This window comes from Pseudonaja textilis, chromosome 1 (assembly GCF_049901715.1).
Source record: "Pseudonaja textilis isolate UNSWEBS1 chromosome 1, rPseTex1.2, whole genome shotgun sequence".
Taxonomy (NCBI): Eukaryota; Metazoa; Chordata; class Lepidosauria; order Squamata; family Elapidae; genus Pseudonaja; species Pseudonaja textilis.
The window spans coordinates 215,129,297-215,148,487 of NC_141990.1; the positions used below are offsets into that span (position 1 = coordinate 215,129,297).

General features: G+C 37.5%; 1 protein-coding gene across 1 annotated transcript in view; it reads right to left on the bottom strand.

The window, feature by feature from the left end:
• The window catches only part of GLI2 (GLI family zinc finger 2), a 260,165-nt gene that overhangs the window by 42,678 nt on the left and 198,296 nt on the right, over window positions 1-19,191 (bottom strand). Inside the window, exon 4 of the mRNA XM_026707931.2 lies at window positions 2,803-3,005. Coding sequence (XP_026563716.1) covers window positions 2,803-3,005 — 203 coding nt within the window. The remainder of the gene's footprint in view (window positions 1-2,802; window positions 3,006-19,191) is intronic.

Sequence of the window (19,191 nt, forward strand, 5' to 3'; positions counted from 1 at the left end):
GAGGAAGAGAGACTATTAAGAGCAATAAAACACATCTGTAGCTTTCTTAATGCAGAAGCTTGGAAGCTTAACACTTACTAAAGGGAAAGGCCCCTGGGATCAACAAAACCAAGTCAGCAATGAGAGAGAAACTAGGTATTACCAGATGCATTACATCTGTCTAGCTGAGAACACGCCTCATACCATCCAGTCCTCATTCTGCAGAGGTAAATGCATCCCATATATAGAAGAAGTGAAGGTTAGATATTTTGTTTTGACTTTACGACTACGTAGCAGATCGCCAATCTATAGAATCTTCCACATAGGAGGCTGCTTTTTACTGAAATCCATTATTGATGCCACTTACTTTTGATTACTTTTGAGACTGTTTGCAAGAATAAATTAGTGAACATGAATAGTATAGCTAATAGTATTCCCAATTATTATTTTCAGCCTTCCATCTTTCTCTTCATTAAACAGATAATGCCTCTCCTTTTTCTCTTGATATTAGCTATAATAAATACTCAATGCATAGCGAATAGTGACATGTGATTTCTGGTCTACTTTTCATGTAGTCCACTCCCCTCACCCCCAACCCCACTCTTCCCTTCAGATTCCTTGGTAATCTAAAGGTCAGCCTGGAAAGTAAAACAAACAAATCTGTTCACAAAGAAGGTAAGGGTAGCCTACTTTCATATTATTACCAAGAAAACTGGAAGGGCCCTGACAGGAAATCAGCAAGAGTCAAGCTTGATTAGAAGTCTTGACCTTTACTTCCCTTCATGAAGCCTGATAACCAGACCTTGAACAATTTGAAAACCTTTGCCCTGTAAGCCTTTACACCAGTCCTGGAGAACATTTGGCCTGCAGGGCTGGTGACTTGGTTTGAGAATCTCACTAAGTATCCTTTCCCTCTTTCTCACCAGCCTGCTGCTGGCCAGCTAAAGAAGGTCTTACGCTGAACCATTGCTCTCTGGAATGGGACAATTTGGTGCAGCCATCTTGTGGCCAAATCACCATGGGCATTTTGTTGCAGCCAACCTGCCTTGGGACAACTCATCATGGATGATTCCATTCCATTCAATGCAATAAGTATTATATGTCACTGTTTCTTCGACATTATTTCCACTTTGTCAATGGAAATAATGTCGAAGAAACAGTGGGGGCATTTATTGCGTTGAGTTATCCCATGTGGAATTGTCCATAGCAAGATGGCTGTGATGAGTTGGCTGGGGCAAGTTGTCCTAGACCCATTGCTCTTTGCCTTTCCTTTGAATGCATACAGTTCAAGGGTGGGCATGTATGAGTGTGAGGGCTACATCCATTTCTTCATGATCCAGTCCTGTTTGAACCATGTTTTGTCAATATTTCATTTAAAAATAAATGTTTTTTTTAATTTTCTTTAAGAAATAAATAAGGAATTTGCGTGGCTCCTTTTTTTGTCTCATTGGATTTCAAATGAAATGAATCACAAAGAAAACAATGAAAAATCTCTGGAAATCTATGATATAATCATAACGATGTATGTTTCTGGTCAATATAATCCAAGAAAGATATTGCATTACTGGGAAATATACAAATAAGATATGATATAGAACAATATTAGTAGTGAAAAGAAAATGAAGAATATTAGTATATTAATATTCTTATTAGTTTTTTCCCCTTTTATACTAGTACATTATAAGATACGATGACCAAAACTACCCATGATGTAAGTTCAGTCTGATTGCTCTTCTACCAGAAATAAAAGGGTCAAAGGTCAACCCACATGTCCTCCAATGTATTGGAGAATACGGGGAATTCTAGGATCATACACAGGAAGAATCTGCAGAGTAGCTTTGGTTCCAAAAAAATTCCTGTAATATCCAGCAAGGTTCAAATTGTGTGATCCCAGAATTCCAGTGCCTGTATCTAGATGTTGTAATTAAAATAAATGTTAATTGTAAAGAAGCAGATTTAAATTAGACATTAAGAAAATGTCTTTATGCAAAGGCTGCATAACAATGCATCAGATTGCCTTGGGAAGTAGTGGACATTGGAAGCGTTTAAATAAGGCTCTTGTGTAATTAACAAAAGGCCACCTGTTAGTAGGATGATTCATCTCTTCATTCATGAACATAACTAATTCATAAATGTAAAGTCCTGCTTTGGAAATATTACTATTAACCGTATTATTGTGAGAGATTTGGTACGTGTATAAAAGAAACCCATGACAGTTTTATTAGGAGTAAAAGGATCCAATTCGCAACTCTTGCAGCTGATGAATGACAAGGAGTGAAAACCAGTAATGTTTCTCATTCCTCATGCAAAAATTCATACAAAATGTACTTTTGGAAAAAATATATTCATAACAAAACATATATCTTGCATGCAAAAAGCCTGCATAAGATAATTTTTTTAAAGGCATGTATTAGAAATAACTGGATGTGCAAGTCTATATTAGAAATAATCACATATAAAATCTTGTCTATTAGGAAAAGTTGTGCACTGCATAAAATTGTGAACAATATTATTAACAATGTAAAAAATATTAATGGAACAGAATAATATTTGTAAGTCTGTAACACTGACATGGACCTGATTTAGGTTGATTTGTATATTACTGTTATTATCCAAAAGGATCATGGACATTCACAGTAATTGACCTAGAGAATCCCAAAGGTATTTTTCCAAAAGGCAACTGGGCTGTTTCCCCTTGAAGACATTTCAGTTCTCATCCAAGAAGTTTCTCCAGTTCTGACCAAGGAAGTGTTATTGTACAGACATGCCCTTTTCACCAAACTTCCACTCCACCATTGAGTCAATCCTCTGAGCCCCACTTACCATCAGCTGGGCTGAGACCTCTAGCCGCTGAGATCATAGACAGAGTAGGGCTGCTGTGCATGGACCGGAAGTAATGCTCCACATGGGGGTTCATGTATGGATGAGGGTGGCTGAAAGGCAAGTCTGCGGGTCCCACAGGGTGGGGTGACAGACGGATGAGGGAGATATCAGAGATAACAGGGCTGCCACTTAGAGTGGAAGGTCTGTAAAAGAGGAAGAGAAACAAAAAACTCTTATCAAGATCAATCTCTTTAAATGCTGGAACATGAATACACTACAAAACCAGAAGGTAAGGAAGACCAAATACTGATAGTCCTTGTTTAGTGATTGCGACAGAAACTCTATTGCTGTGTGCTGCAGTTGCTAAGTGGAAAATCACATCACCGTGACACTTCCCGTTAGTCTTTAAGCAACTAACCATGGGAGTTAAGTGAAAAACATTATATGACTATGACTTATGCTTTCTCCAGACTTGTTGTAAGCCAATTGTGGAGCATGTATTGTGTGTTGGTTATGCTGGCTAGCTAGCACAGCTCAAAATCGTGGTTTAGTAACATCTGCAGGGTCACAGACTGCCTAGCCTTCTACCAAGGGCAATGGAAAAAAATGCAGCTGTAATTTAAAGATAAATGTTTAGAGATGTGAGTAAGCAATTTAAAATAATTTGCAAGGCCATCTGAAGAATATTGTTATTAAGGTTCCATTGGAAATACAGCATTCCGAATGCCCAGTTTCATAGAATGGGACCTATAGACAGAACAACGTTTTATTTGTGACATAATCCTACACCCTAATCCTCAGGCAAAAGTCCAGCTTCCTGTTTCAGGAAAGGCTACAGGTAATAAAAGAACTGTGCAAAATCTACTTGTTTTAATTCATGCGGGTAGAAAAGAGCTAATAGAGAAAGAGAGAGAGAGAGAGAGAGAAAAAGAGAGGGAGAGAGAGAGAGAGAGGAACGAGAAAGCAAATAAAAAGCCTGCATTTCAAACTCAGCTAGAGATCATTACAAATAATTTTAGTCCCATCTGGAAAAAATGAAAACAGGATTTTTTTTAAAAAAGAGTGATGTCATTAAGAAAACATCTGACAATTTAATGGTGATGAAGTCTAAATTGAAGTGTGTGACTGCAGTGGGGAAAATGAAGGAGGGGGTAAACTGAAAGCAGTCCCAGACTTCCCTGAGCCATGAAACCTGCCTTAATACATCAGCCTTGAAAGAAATTCTCTTACATACACAATAAATTCTCTCTTTCATCAATACTCGGTTTCTCCCAACAGGGTTGTGAATGCCTTTGATGGCTGCTTGAAACTATGTATTATGTAGTTCATGAGCTTTTTGAGTCAATTCAGATCAAACTGGGAAACCAACATCTAAAGCCCATTAACAAGATCCAGGATTTGCATATCAATTTTGCCTATGGCTTATCAAGGGAAACGTGAATCCTTTCTGCCCCACAGAAAAGAAGATGTCTGCATTAGTCAAAAATGAGGATAAAAAGTGGCATCATGGATGCCATCTCTACCAAGAAATGGGTTGAGACAACCACTGTTGTATTTCATAGTCATTAAAACAAAAGCTATACCTGAAAATAGAGCAATGCTAGAGAATATAAAATCATTTTTAAAAACTAAGGCAATTTGTTACAAAAGAAGATTGTTATAAGCAACTTTTTTCTCAGAACAGACTATTCTGATAATGAGCATGAGTGAAACAGTTCCTAAAATGAACAACGTTTATGAATAATTGTGAGCTGCCTGTACCATGTAGTCTACAGAGTGAATTTACTGATAATAAAACTAGAGTGACCAAGTTGTAGAAGGAGTGTTTTATGTTACTCAACAAAATGCATGCATTTTTTTAGCTATACCATTCAGTCTGTATAAATCAACACTTCTAGTATCAAGATTATTTTACCTTAGGAATTGTTTACATACTTTTAAATAATTGTACTGCTAAACATTTGAGTTTTATACAAATTTTACAAAACTGCTTAATGAAAGATGGTAACATTTTTAAGTTCAAACTTTTCTATTATTAATCCCTTATTTTTTTCACCATGAGACTGAAGCCAGTGTCTTTCTACTAATTGGATGCATGTTTCAATACTTTCTCTTTCATCATTACAGAATATATTTCTCTATTATTAATTCTCTCTCACTGCCTGACACTCACATACAATTATACTTTTCCTTGGATCATTTACTTACATATCTTCTGGGTTTGGGGCTGCAACTTTAAAGTTATTTGCTGTCTGGCCCCCTCCAGCCATGAGTCATCCACCTAGACCTCCTGGTGCTTCTTATAGAATGGAAACAGTAAAGAACAAACTATTAACTAGAAAAATATATGAACACCTATCGTTTGGATGTATAGTAGCTAGACCTAGCTCTTAGCAAGTTCCCCTTCATGCCTGTCTTTTAACTGAGTCAGTCTAGAATTAGGTTCAAAATGGATTTAAAGAACAGACCTTCAGTTAGGTAAATAATATGGGATAAAACTATATGATAAGCTGAGTCCAGGGGTGGGATTCAATTTTTTTAACAACCGGTTCTGTGGGTGTGGCTTAGTTGGTGGGCATGGCTTGGTGGTCATGTGACTGGCTGGGTGTGGCCAACTCAACATCACTCATATCGTGGCACGCATCTCCTCGCCTGGCCTCTCATGACTATGGGGATGTTGCAACAGTTGTAAGTGTGAAAAATGGTCATAAGTCACTTTTTTCAGTGCCATTGTAACTTTGAATGGTCATTCCACACAAGCAAAGCACCAGCAAAGGAGGAAAAAAGGAACTTCCTGAGACAGGAAGTCTAGTCTTGCCAAGAATGTAATAAGGGTTAATGGAGAGGCAGTTTCTGTAAGCAACACCAGAATGTTTCCTTCCTGCCTTCCTTACAGGATTAGGCCAGTAATTTCTTCTAACAACCGGTTCTCTGAACTGCTTAGAATGTTAACAACCAGTTCTAGTGAATAGGTGAGAACCGGTAGAATCCCACCCCTGGCTGAGGCCATGATACATGCTAGAGTTTAAAAATTCTTTTAAAATGTTTAAATGCCTGGTCAGATTTTTCTAGTGAATAATAGGAATTTCATCAGGAAAATCTAATAATTAATAATAATCAGGATCTTTAATAATTAGAAGAAATGGTTTAATAATTAGAAGAAATGGTTTTACTGACTACATTGAAAAAGATCATTTTGGAACCTGATTCTTTATCAACAGCCTATGCTATTCTTGTATAGAATGTTTACAAGAGAACTGATTCTAGATTGGTCAACTTGGTTTGAAGTCTCAGAAATGACAGTGAAACCAGTGTTTTGAGCTGGTAGCATCCTATCCCCAAATAGTCTTCAAATCCTATGCAAAGCAGTCTCTCTCTCTCTCTCTCTCTCTCTCTGTTTGTTGAGGGGGTAGCTTTGGGATAGAGATTATTAGGGATTGAGGCTACAAAGATGTGAAACTTTGGCTGAGCACCAAAGAATTGAGGCCTTTGAACTATGGTGCTGGAGAAGACTTCTGCAAGTCCCTTGGATTGCAAAGAGATCAAACCGGTCAGTCCTAGAGGAGATCAACCCTGACTGCTCTTTAGAAGACCAGATTACTGAAGATGAAACTCAAATACTTTGGCCACCTTATGAGAAGGAAGGACTCACTGGAGAAGAGCCTAATGCTGGAAATGATTGAGGGCAAAAGAAGAAGGGGACGACAGAAAATGAGGTGGCTGGATGGAGTCACTGAAGCCGTCAGCGTGAGCTTAAATGGACTCCGGGGGATGGTAGAGGACAGGAAGGCCTGGAGGAACATTGTCCATGGGTTCGCGATGGGTCGGACACGAATTTGCAACTAACAACAAAACAACAACACAAACTAACAAACTAACAAAAAACCCAGTATCCTACAGTAATAGTAGTGCACCTGCTTTCACAATGTGAGATACCCAATTTCTCTTTCCATCAATCCTAGTTCTTTGTGCCATATCCTAAAAGTTTCTAAAGAACCCCAACCTTTCAAAACAACTTCTGAAGATAGAGGAGGCCTACAACGAAGGTTCATTGAGAACCCAACAGCCAACCTGACATGAACAGAATAGGATTCTGCTAATGCAAAGCCACCACTGACTATTCATGTACTTTGTATTGGATTGGCTTTATGATCATCCTTGCTTGCAAGTATAAACTAGACAATACAAAAAGGAATTTTTATTTATTTATACAATTTATATTCCACCTTTATTTTGTGTAACTTAAGGCAGCATATATAATGTTCTTTCCTCTCCTCTTCTTCACAAGAACAACTTTGTGAGGTTTGCTGGGCTCAGAGAAACAGTCTGCCCCTAAATCACCCAGCTGCCTTCTTTTATGGTTGTTTTAGCCTATCCATGGAGCATCTTGATGGGGTTTATTTTTTATTTTTGGTGAAGAGCCTGGGAACAAAAGAGAGGATGAGATCACAGGCTAAAGGATGCGCCTCACTCGGAGCCTAATTTGCAGCCATGAGAAGAAGGTCTCAGATTATTTCACCAGCTGTCAAAAGTCTTCCCTGCTGGTGCCATGTTCTCACCTACCTGTCAATGTTGAAAGCCACCCTGCTGAGTTGGGCCTAAAGTACATTCCTCCACAGACACAGAAATGCTCAGCAGTTGGTGTGGGATGGGGTGCAGGAATAATGCACTGGCAGTAAGATATATTAGGAACTGACACCTGACACATATAATCAGTAGGAGATCAGGAATGTCATTTATTTCCAGAAGCACCATCAGCTCCCTACGTCTTTGAGGTCTAAGAAAAGCAGCATAATTTCCTTAACATCTGTGTTTCCTTTGATGCAGCAAAATGAAATTGGTGGTATGATGTTTTAGTCGATGCCACAGAATTGAAGTCTAGCAGACAGGCAAAACTGGCAACCTCTTGGGAGGAGGAAGGCAAAAAAAAATGAAGCAGCAACTTCCAAATCAGCAGATGTCTCTCTTTCTGGAAGTCAAGATGGCTGGCAGTCACTCCTTGACCTCAAATCTCTCACCACCTTGTTGCCATTCTCCTGAAGCAGGTGTGAACCAAATTTCAGAGACCTTATTCCGATAGTATGAAGTTCTTAGGGAATAAACTGAATCTAAAGCTCTTGACTATATTCTGCCACCAAACCAAAAACCTGGATATATTGTTATCAGTTGTTAAGTTGGGTTTCTGCTCAGTTGAGTGTTGCAATTTGAATAGACTGGATTTGGTTGCCTATACTGTACTTCTAAAATCTTTCAGTTCAGTCACATTCTTTCAGCATGCATTATTTTTTAGCAACAGGAAACAACAATCACTGAATCATTTGATTCAGAATTGGAAATGGAAGGAAAGGAAAGGGAAAGGAGGAAGGAAGGAAGGAAGGAAGGAAGGAAGGAAGGAAGGAAGGAAGGAAGGAAGGAAGGAAGGAAGGAAGGAAGGAAACTTCAAAGACAAGAATTGGAACAGAAATCTCTGAAACCAAATTAAATTAATGTGGTAACGATAGAACTTTGATTCAAACTTAATAATGGTGATTTTCATTGTTGTTTAACATGCCTCATAGCCCCACTTTACAGGCATATGTTTCTATGCTACATCTGCTTCAGCCTAATATCCTTTTTTTATCTAATTATCTATCTTACATGATCTTTTCATCTGAAATTCTACAACCTCTACCTTTTTGCACAAACCTTCAACCATGGGGCCAGAGCCTGACTATTTAAATGTTCGTATTAGCGATTTTTAGTTTAAAGAAGAAAGCATGAAAGATATTCTGTATATTTAAACATTAGTTCACCATATTGCTGAGATAGGCAACTTTGTAGTCTTCAGAAGTTCAGGGCTTCAGTTTCCACCTATCTCAGCCAACTTAAAGAACAAATATTGATGTTAGGCAAGATTCTAACATTGAAAGGAAGGAACTTCCCATTGATCTCAACTGGCAAAAGTGGTACATTATACTTTGTGCCTCAGGGGGCATGAACCAACAGGATTTAGGACATGAGTCAATGACTCAAAGTGACCAGAGGTGAACAGGACTGAAAATTGGTAACTGGTGTCCCGCCTGTCACCTGCCTTTTCTGGTTGCTAAAAAGACCAAAGGAGTATCTTTTTAGTTGACACCGCCATTTTGAAATAGAAACACATGCATACTGCAAGTTATGTCCTAAAAATAGAATGATCACAATTTAAAAACCAAAAAACTAAGATGTCTCTATAACATCTCTCCCAGTCCAGTCTCATTCACGTGTGATGGGACCCCAGTCTGTTCATGTCCAGCTGCCAAATATTAAGTGTAGCTCTTCTTTATATTTTATTTTTATAATTTCAGTTTAGAAAGCCACCTGAACTCAAAACCAACTCTGTGGTATACAATATAAAAAAATTAATACAGTAGTTAAAGAAGCAGAGAAATGTACGAAGAGGAAACTTCATATAACAGAAAGAAAAACATTTATTTTATTTTATTTATATACTGTCCATCTCACTCACTGTCACGTGATCCTGGGTGGCTATCACAATCAAACCAAACAGTATCCAAACCAAACACACCATCAACCTGCCCCAGAATTTGGGAAAAAAGCATATTTTTTTCAGAAATATGAAAACTTTAGGACTTCATCAGTTTGTTTAAGGAACACAGTGTGTGCTTTTCCAAATGAAAAATGCTAGGTCAAGAAATAATTTCCCTTTATTCTTTGAATGCACAAGAAAATCATAATTAATAATAAAAAAGAAGGCTGACTGACTCCAACATCTCTGAGGAGTTTACATTAAAAATAAGAAAAAGGAAAAAAAAAACTACAACAAAGAACTAAGAGAAAGAAGATCTGACGTGTCCAGACAAACAAAAATCCCTCAGACGGAAAACATACAGTCCTCAGACAGGACTTCAGAAACAACCTTCTCAAACATCTGGGAGAACAGTTATGTTTTTAAAGACTTCTGGAATGCCCTAAGGTGGAAACCACATGGATCATGGGGGTAATATTATTCCCAGGAGCAGATGTCTCAGTAGTGAAGGCTTACTTCCTGAAAGATGGCATTGTTTGATTGAAGAGGCTCAAAGTGGGCCAACTTAATACAGGTTGTCTTTGATGTACAATAGTTCATTTAATGACTGTTCAAAGTTACAATGGCACCGAAAATTATGACAATTTTTCACACTTATGACCATCATAGTATCCCCATGGTCACATGATTTGCATTCAGATCAGAGGTGGTATTCAGCAAGTTCTGACCAGTACTGGAGAACCGGTAGCAGAAATTTTGAGTAGTTCAGAGAACCGGCAAATACCATGTCTGACTGGTCCCATCCCCATCTATTCTCTGCCTCCTGAGTCCCAACTGACTGGCTGGGTCTTCTTTTGTTGCCCTGCACAGGAGAACGGAGCTGTGGAGTGGGGTGGGGAGGGAATGGGATTTTGCAGTATCCTACCCCTACCACGCCCAAGCCACGCCCATAGAACCGGTAGTAAAAATTTTTGAATCCCACCACTGATTCAGGTGTTTGATCACTGACTCCTACTTATGATGGTTGCATTGTCCCAGGATCATGTGATCCCCTTTTACGACCTTCTGACAAGCAAAGTTAATGGGGAAACCAGATTCTTACTTAACAACCGTGTTACTAATTAAGCAACTGCAGTAATTCACTTAACAAATGTGGCAAGAAAAGTCATAAAATGGGTGCAAAACTCACTTAACAAATTTCTCACTTAAACAACATAAATGTTGGGCTCAATTGTGGTCATATGTTGAGAACTACCTGCAGTGACAAGATCTCTTAAAGGCAAAGAATGGGCTATAGTGGCTAGGCTCTTTAATCATATCCCTCTATATGCAATTGCAATTCTTCAGTAAATGTCAAGTAAATACAGTAATACAGAAATAAATAGCAGGCATGAAGCACTTACACTTAAATTGCCCACTGACTTCAGAAAGAAATTTTACCCATCTAAAGAGTGGCTTAACATGACCACTGAAATCAATGTGTTTAATGCTGGTTATAGTTAATACCTAAAATACCTACTATATGTATAATCCTCAATGTACAACAATTGATTTAGTGACTGTTCAGTTACAATGGCATTCAAAAAAGGTGACTTATGACCATTTTCCCACACTTATGACCATTCCAGAAATTCTATGGTCACATCATCATATTCTGCCTCTTGGCAAGTGGCTTATAGTTAGGACGTTTGCACTGTCCTAGGGTAATGTAATAATCTTTTGCAGATTTCTAACAAGCAAAGTCAAAGGGGAATCCAGATTCACTTAACAACCATGTTACTAACTTAACAAATGCAATGATTCACTCGACAACTGTGGCAAGAAAAGTCATAAAAACTCACTTGATAAATGTCTCACTTAGCAACTTAAATTTGGAGCTCAGTTGTGGTCATAACTCGAGGACTACCTGTAGTCAATTTACCCACCCACCTACTGACAAGTAGCAATTTTGTGTTATAATGGAAACAGCCCCCTCTAGTCCAAGCAAAGGTCTCGGCCAGACCTCATCTCTCATTCTCTTGACGCATACCTTAGTTTCTTATGCAGACATATATCTGTATACAAATACCATTCTGCTTGACCTCAAGATCACCCTGTTTCCATTACAGCATTATTGTAAGCTCAACCAGACTTGTTTCAGTGCCAGCCCCAAACCGTCATTCGTTTTGCAGAGTGGTAATAAAGAAATCACTGTTCGAAACTGACGAAAAGCAGATTTCTTAACTAAGTAAACCCTAGCCTTTTGGTAATGAAATTCAGTTATAAAATTGTTTCTAGAAAGAGATACCGACTCATTCAGATGTACTTTGTGAAGTTGCTGCTTCACTACAATATCACCTCAGGCAAATTCCAGTTTGGATACTTATTGGAGTTGAGTTTGTGTTTTTTAAAATTTTGTGTGTGTGTGTGTGTATATGTGTATGTGTGAGTATGCATGTTTTAGCTGAAAAAGCAAGAGCGTTGCTTGTATCAATCGATTAAATATAGGAGATAGAAAAGTAACCAACATTTTTACTATTTTGGATCAATTACTATATATAATGCAAATACTATATGTGCTATCTTACAACAGGAGCATGGGAATAAATTCCCTATTGTTTGGAAGAGCTCTTGGGGTTTCTACGCTAGTTTCATCACAGCAATCAGGAAGGCAAGGCTGGTCTGAAGAATAATTGAGAGGGGTGCTGCTCTCATGGAGATTCAGCCAGAAATCACAACTGACACAACCTTCTAGACCAAGGGTCGTCAAATTTGGCAAGTTTAAGACTTGTGGACTTCAACTCCCAGAATTCCTGAGCTAACATGACTGGAGGAGGAATTCTGGGAGTTGAAGTCCGCAAGTCATAAAACTGTCAAGTTTGAAGACCCCTTGTAACATGGGAAGGACTCTATGGCCATAAAGTAACTTTCCTTACACTGATGCCTTCTAGACTCACTGGAACTATTACTCCCATCTGGAATTTCTAGATAGCGGTCAGAAATGCTGGCTTGGAATTGTGTTCATTGTAGTCTCAACACACCTGAAGGGTGGCAAGCATTTCCACCTTTTTCACTGACTTCTGAAGGTCCTCTGCTTACCAAAATATGTTTCTTCCTTATGACCCCTGATCTGAAAAAAATCACATTCCAGAATGCTTCCATGATGTCAACGATTTTTTTATTCATAGCCCTCCTCAATGTTCCCTTTTTCTTTCATTACACCTTGGATCCATCTCTTAGTGCCAACAAAATCAAGTGTCCTTTGAGTAAAACTCATGTCCTGACAACTTTGTAGATATGCCCATCTGGTTTTCTTGGGACTAAGAGGGAAATGGTTTGCCATTGCTGTCTTCTGTGGTATTGTTGTTTACTTTCTGTTCTAGTGCACAGCCTTGATATTCCCTGGAGTTTTCTCATCCAAATATTATCGAAGTCCCAGCTTGTCATGTGCTACCATAAATTGAGATCATACTTGGTTTATTTGCAACTAAGTGTAACTAGAACTATATTATGTTCTGTTTGTAAACACAGCAATTGTACAAATATATGCCCAATCTTCATTTAGTTTACTTTTAAAGTACATTTTCCAATATTTTTCCTCTTTTGAGATATTATCTTCAGGACTTTGATTAAGTCTAAGGAACTGGAGATTAAAACATATGAAGAACGGTTATAGGAACTGGACATGGCTAGTCTAGTGAAGAGAAGGACCAGGGGAGACATGATAGCAGTCTTCCAATATTTGAGGAGCTGACACAGAGAGGAAGGGGTCAAGCTATTTTCTAAAGCGCCTGTAGGTCATACAAGGAATAATGGATGGAAACTGAACAAGGAGAGATTTAATCGGGAAATAAGGAGAAACTTTCTGACAGTGAGAACAATGAACCAATGGAACAGCTTGCCTTTGGAAGTTGTGGGAGTTTCATCACTGGAGGCTTTTAAGAAGAGTTTGGACTACCATTTGTCAGAAATGGTGTAGGGTCTCCTGCTCGGGAGGGGGGTTGGACTAGATGACCTACAAGGTCCCTTCCAACTCTGTTAATCTGTAAATTATTGGTCAATAAACAACGGAAAATAGTTCTCTCAGCTCTCTTTGTTTCTCCTGCTCCTCAACTGAATCAGTTATTACTTAAAAGTACTTGTGTGTTTCTTTATGAAATAAATTTGCTGTAAGGGATATACTATTCCTTTTGAATTCAAAGAAAAAACAAGCTAAAAATGGCCCTTATGTCTACAAATAATAGTACATCTGACTTATTAAACTCAACCTATATGCCAGTAACCTTGATCAACATTTCTTTTGAGCACTGTGTATGTATGTTTATTTATTTATTATGTATTAGTTAAAAATATAATTATTAAGTATTTATTCCTTGGGGCTGCAATATGAGAAAAGAAGGAAATGAAATAATTCATAAATGAATGGGTGAAGAGGACAATGGGGAGTAAAGGGAGCAAATCTGGGCCCCTCCACAGAAAACCATCCAAATGTAGTACACATGTGTATATTCCTGAACCCAGGCATTTAAAATTATTTCAATTTCTCTTTGAAACAGCTATAAACAAAACTCAAACTTTCTTTATGTCCTGAAATTTCTGCAATGGATGCATATGAATTTTACCATTTAGCAGTGGACAGATAGCTTATTTTTGCACAGCATAATGTTTATGGTAGTTGTCAACAAGTAGCATGATGTCAGCCACTATGTTAGCCAAATAGCTATTAAAAGCTATGTTCTTTACATAAAACATTCAGCGAGTTTTTTTAACGCATGCTTAGTCTAGAATAAAAAAACAAAACAAAAACCCCTTTAACTTATTTAAAGAGGAATATGACTGATTTTAAAATAATTTTGAATATGGTCTTTCCCAAATCTTTGCTATTTGCAAACTCTTGAAACTCCTTGCTAACTAATTCTAGATTATATTGGACTTAACCATCCTTCTCTAGTAGTTAAATCTTATTTAGCACAATGGTCTTACTTCCAAGACTGTATGTAAGGCATTGCACCATGAGAAGCTTGTGAATTTCATAAAACATAAAAGCCATGTTGACAGATTAGCAGCCAGATCAAAGAAAAGGAGATGAAAAACTGGGCATTCCAGCATAAAGAAGAACTTCTTAGCTAGCATATTTTGGAACCTGGCTAAAAGATTTTTCCTGCTATTATGTTTGGAACCTATAAATAAAGAAAATACAAAAAGTATTGCCCACCTTAATGCTTAATACAGCTACATAAATACTTTAAGAATTAAATAGCATCAATAGTGAAAATCCTAGAGAAAATCCATCCATGTGGTCACTAAGACACCAACTTAAAGGTACATGATTAAATAACCAGTATGCAAAAAGAGAGAAAATATGAAATATAAGTTATCACTATTTGAAGAGTGATCCCGATTTGACCGAGATTCTGCTCTCTGTTAAATAAAATCCAACTCAAATTTGGATCTCCTCACACAACCAGGAACATTACTTTCATTCTTCCTCTAATCAAAAATATGATTACCTTATTCCAGAAAGCTCTAGAGAAGATAAAAGAGATTAAAACCCCAAACCACTTCTGGTCTTGCAGAAAAACATGGAGTTATAGAGTTGGATAAATAGCCTGGTCCAACTCTGATTATTGTAGCGTTCTAGAGATAGACATTCAACCTTTATTAAAATGTATCTATTCTTGACATTTGAAGTCAAAGGTTTGTGGTTTCAAACAAATTTGCTCCATTCTTTGAAGACAGAATTATTTAACTTCTCCTTATTTGAAGATGCCACCTGTAATTTTTATGTTTATTATTGTAATTATTTTTAGTTGGTATGTCTTTTATTGTTGTTATTTAGGATGCTTTTGTCTAATGTTGGATTTTACTAGGGATATTTTAATTTTTTTTTACTACCGCTGATAGTCTTTTTGATTGCAATAGGATAAAATGTGCTTACTAGATCATATAAATATGTGAATAAATAAACAAACATTGACGCTTGCCTCAATGATACAATGTCTTATGTAAAGATGGAACATATTTATCAACAAACTCCTTTTTACCATAGACACTAAATATAGTGTAGTGTCAAGGTTGTGCCCAAAAGAACACTCAGACTGTAAATTCCAAATCTTGACTCTCTTCCCTGAATTAGTAACAACTATCCAGAACTTACAAAAAAGTTCAGCTGAGTATCATCAGCATTGTGATTGGATCTCATTCCAAATTTGATTCTTCCCAAATCTATGATAGTTCATTTGAGTGCTTAAAACTGTCACTGTGTCAAATCTGGGTCTGAAAGGCTCAATATAATTTCCCCCCATTTTAGTTCTTAGAACTAGAGCACTCCTATCTTTTCCACCAATCTGGCTACTGCCTTATTGTAGTTAAAATTGATCAAATGGAAAAATACCTTCTTAAACAAAGGTCGAATCATTGCTTCCTTTAAAGTGGCAGGCATTTATGATCTGAGTAATCATTAGCAGGACAGAGACATTAGAGACCCTTATAAAACAAGCTAGGAAAAGAAAATTAACATGCAAGTTTTGGTGTAAACAGATCTAAGAAGCTTATCTGCTTCCTCAGGAGATAAACAGTGAAACTATCAAGAAGATGTTATTAGATAGTGTAACATTAGACTTAAGTATACCGAGTAGCATCCAGTCTGGCATAAATCCAAGGAATTGAATTTATGCAAACTTCTTCAGAGAATGCTAGGGGACTGGCTGGAGCCATGAATGGTCTGTGTCATTTGTATGATAGCCACAAAGAGCTCCACTAACTAGTTCTCCATAAAACATTAACTGGTCACATTTTTGCTCTCTAAATATAAGGGCATATCTTTGTTATGACACCTATATTGTTTCCAGTTAGATTCATCTTGCACTACAATTGCTGATGTTCTTGGCTTTTCATCCTCTTTATTAACCTGTTATGGAAAACACTTTCAGGAATCTGGTATCTAGAATTGAACATATTTCAGATGAAGGCTACCCAAAGTAGAGCAAAAACTAAATATTGCCTTGAAGTAAGCTTAGCTGCTGCTGACTTTATGAACATGCCCATGTGCAGTTTTCTTGGCAGCAATGTTAGCTGGGTTGCCCTGCCTTCTTTCAGGAAACTTTTTAATATATAATTTGTCAATCTAGCCTACAGTTTGGGATTTCCCGACGTACTCTCATCTGAATACTAACTGTTTTGATTATGCTTATTAACTTGTGGGGTATTAGACAAAGTCAATCAGCTGCTGCCACAGGCTGTAGACAAACAGGGCGTCACCGTTATTTCCTGTAATTTGAATCTTATAGTGCAATTTAGTGTTAGTGCAATTAGAATGGGATTAGCCTGGTTATTATACTGCATTGGCTGGATGATATTTAGATGGCATGCATTCCTGCTGGGACCCAACTGGTCCCATATTGGCTGTGTTGCAACATTGCTTTTTACTATCCACTGGTACTGTGGGAAAAGCTTTGTAGTCCAAAATACAATTCTAATTGCATCACAGATATGACTAGTTCTAGTTGCCCTACAACATGGGTCACCTGGACATGAATTTCTTCTTGAATTCTTCATATGGGAATATAAATACAGATCACATTGTGCTGCAGCTAATCAAATGTAGATGATTAGCTTGGGGGTGAAGACTGTTAATCTAGTAGATCTGGCAAAAAGGAATCTTGTTATTTCCCATCAGGCCTTTTCCCAAGCCATTTTTTAATGATGGTTTTTATTCTGCCTTTATTGTTTTTCCTAAGTAACTCAAGGTTGGCAAACATATAAAATGCTTATTTCTCGTCCTATTTTCCCTAAAACAACTTCCCTGTTGGGCTGTTGGGCTGTGAGTGACTGACCCAAGGTTTGCATTTTGACACAAGTGGATGCAAAGAACTGTAGTAGAGGGCAGCTCTTTTTATGCAAAAAACATTCATGAAATGATCAATGAAACCTAATACAGTAAGTCACGGAGGCTTTGATGAGTCTTAAAAGTATTACTTTTCAATGTAATCTTGCCCAATGAAAATTAGACAGAGGTCCAAAAAATTCATAGGAGAAAGACTTGATATACATGCATGCAAATCTGCATTGAACTAGGAGGGCTTTGGGGAATAAGAAAATCACATGTTTGGAGAAATATAAATGATGAATATCAGGCTTTGTTTGGGGAAGATGAAGCCAACCAAACTGAACATTGTGGTGAATTAATTAACCTGTTTTCTTTTACTGCACAGCAATTATCTGCAATCATCTTTTGATTAGTTCTAAAAAATGCTGAACTTAATTTTTACCTGTTTTGAAAGAAAACCATTTTAGTGTCAGCAGATAATCTGCAACCATGACTATTAAAATGTCTACAAAGTTCAGTGTTTCAGATTTTCCAGTGAGATGCCATACTTTTACATGTAAAAAAGAAAAAGTTGTAAGCATCCTTATAAAATAATCCAAACTATGAGATTCTAATGAGGGTTTGAGGAATCAGAAAGAGTCATATAGACAGAGCTTCTGAATTATAAAAGGAGTTTTTGCTCCCCCCCACAAGAAAAACTAAAACCACCAAGGGAATGTACATATTTTTTCTAACATCTGGGGAAGCTTTTCCCCTTCAATCATCATTTACACTGGGGTTGATGATCCTGTGACCCTCCAGATGTTTGTAACCCTCCAGAAGTTACTGAACTAAAAGATCCAGCCAACACGCTAATAGGAGTCGAAGTTCTGGAGGACCACATGTTCCTTACTAAATTAACCACCACTTAAAATATCTCATTTTGTCTAGATTTTGCTCAATGAATGAGTGTAATAATAAAATCATTTTATGACCCATCCCCTGAATGCCAAAAAATGAAGTATCTGAATTCAAAAGACAAGAAACTTACAGGGTAATGGGTAAAAAACAAGACATAGGATTGGTTGGCTGTTTTTCTTCCTTTTATACTTCCTATTATTGGTGCATCTTGATGTGATTGGTTTAAGAAAGGTTTTAAACATTGGATGTGGAAGAAGGCAATATGGCTCAAAATACCATGCCTACTGAAGTATGCCAACGTAAGGAGTTGGCATTGTAGGACATCTGAAACTCCAATGAAGGCTCCAGCTCAGAGTCTGACATCACCACCTCTCCTTTCTCCTTCATTATTTTTAATTCTCACTTGTTCCTGACATACATATAAGCAAAGGTAAAGGTAGGAAAGAGTAGCAACTTTTATTTTTATCTTGCTTTTGTATCTCTGGCAGTGACACAGCTTGGGCATAAAGAGAAAAAGCAACAAATGGGCCATGGGTCAGAAGGAAAGAAGTAGGCCGATCTAGGGCACTATGAGCTTCCCAATACTGCTGAGCAGAAAGAGGAAAAACTCTTGGAAGTGTTCCCTTCCACTTCATTTCTCATTTCTTTTCTTCTTCTGAGTTCCTGCTCCCTGTTCATGAACACTTTTTATACAGCCTACCATGTAAGCAGGAGATGAATTGTGGCCAATATGCCTAAATTTGTATCTTTGGAAGTTTGAAATAAATAACAGCAAGTAGATACTTAGAATTAACTTTTCATAGACTCTTCCTTAACCTAGGAATGAGATGGAGGTACAATTTAGGATCTGCCTGCTGTGAGTAACATATATTACCACAATCTCCTTTTCTGGCTAGCTCCATTCATTTCATTGCTATCTTCTCCTTTGAATGGACAAACAGCCAGATCCACACCTAACTCCTTTCCATTTCTTTCATAGGAAGTGCTATTCAATGACCACCATCTTTTATAGCAGTCTGTAGATCTATAAAAGCTGTAATTCCCAGAATAATAACCCCAATATATGTGAAAAGAATGAGGCTGAGGATTGTTCCAACAATTTACCATTCTAGACATAGGTTGGTGGTTTCCTCGCCACAGACATTTCATTACCCAAACTAGGTAACATCATTAG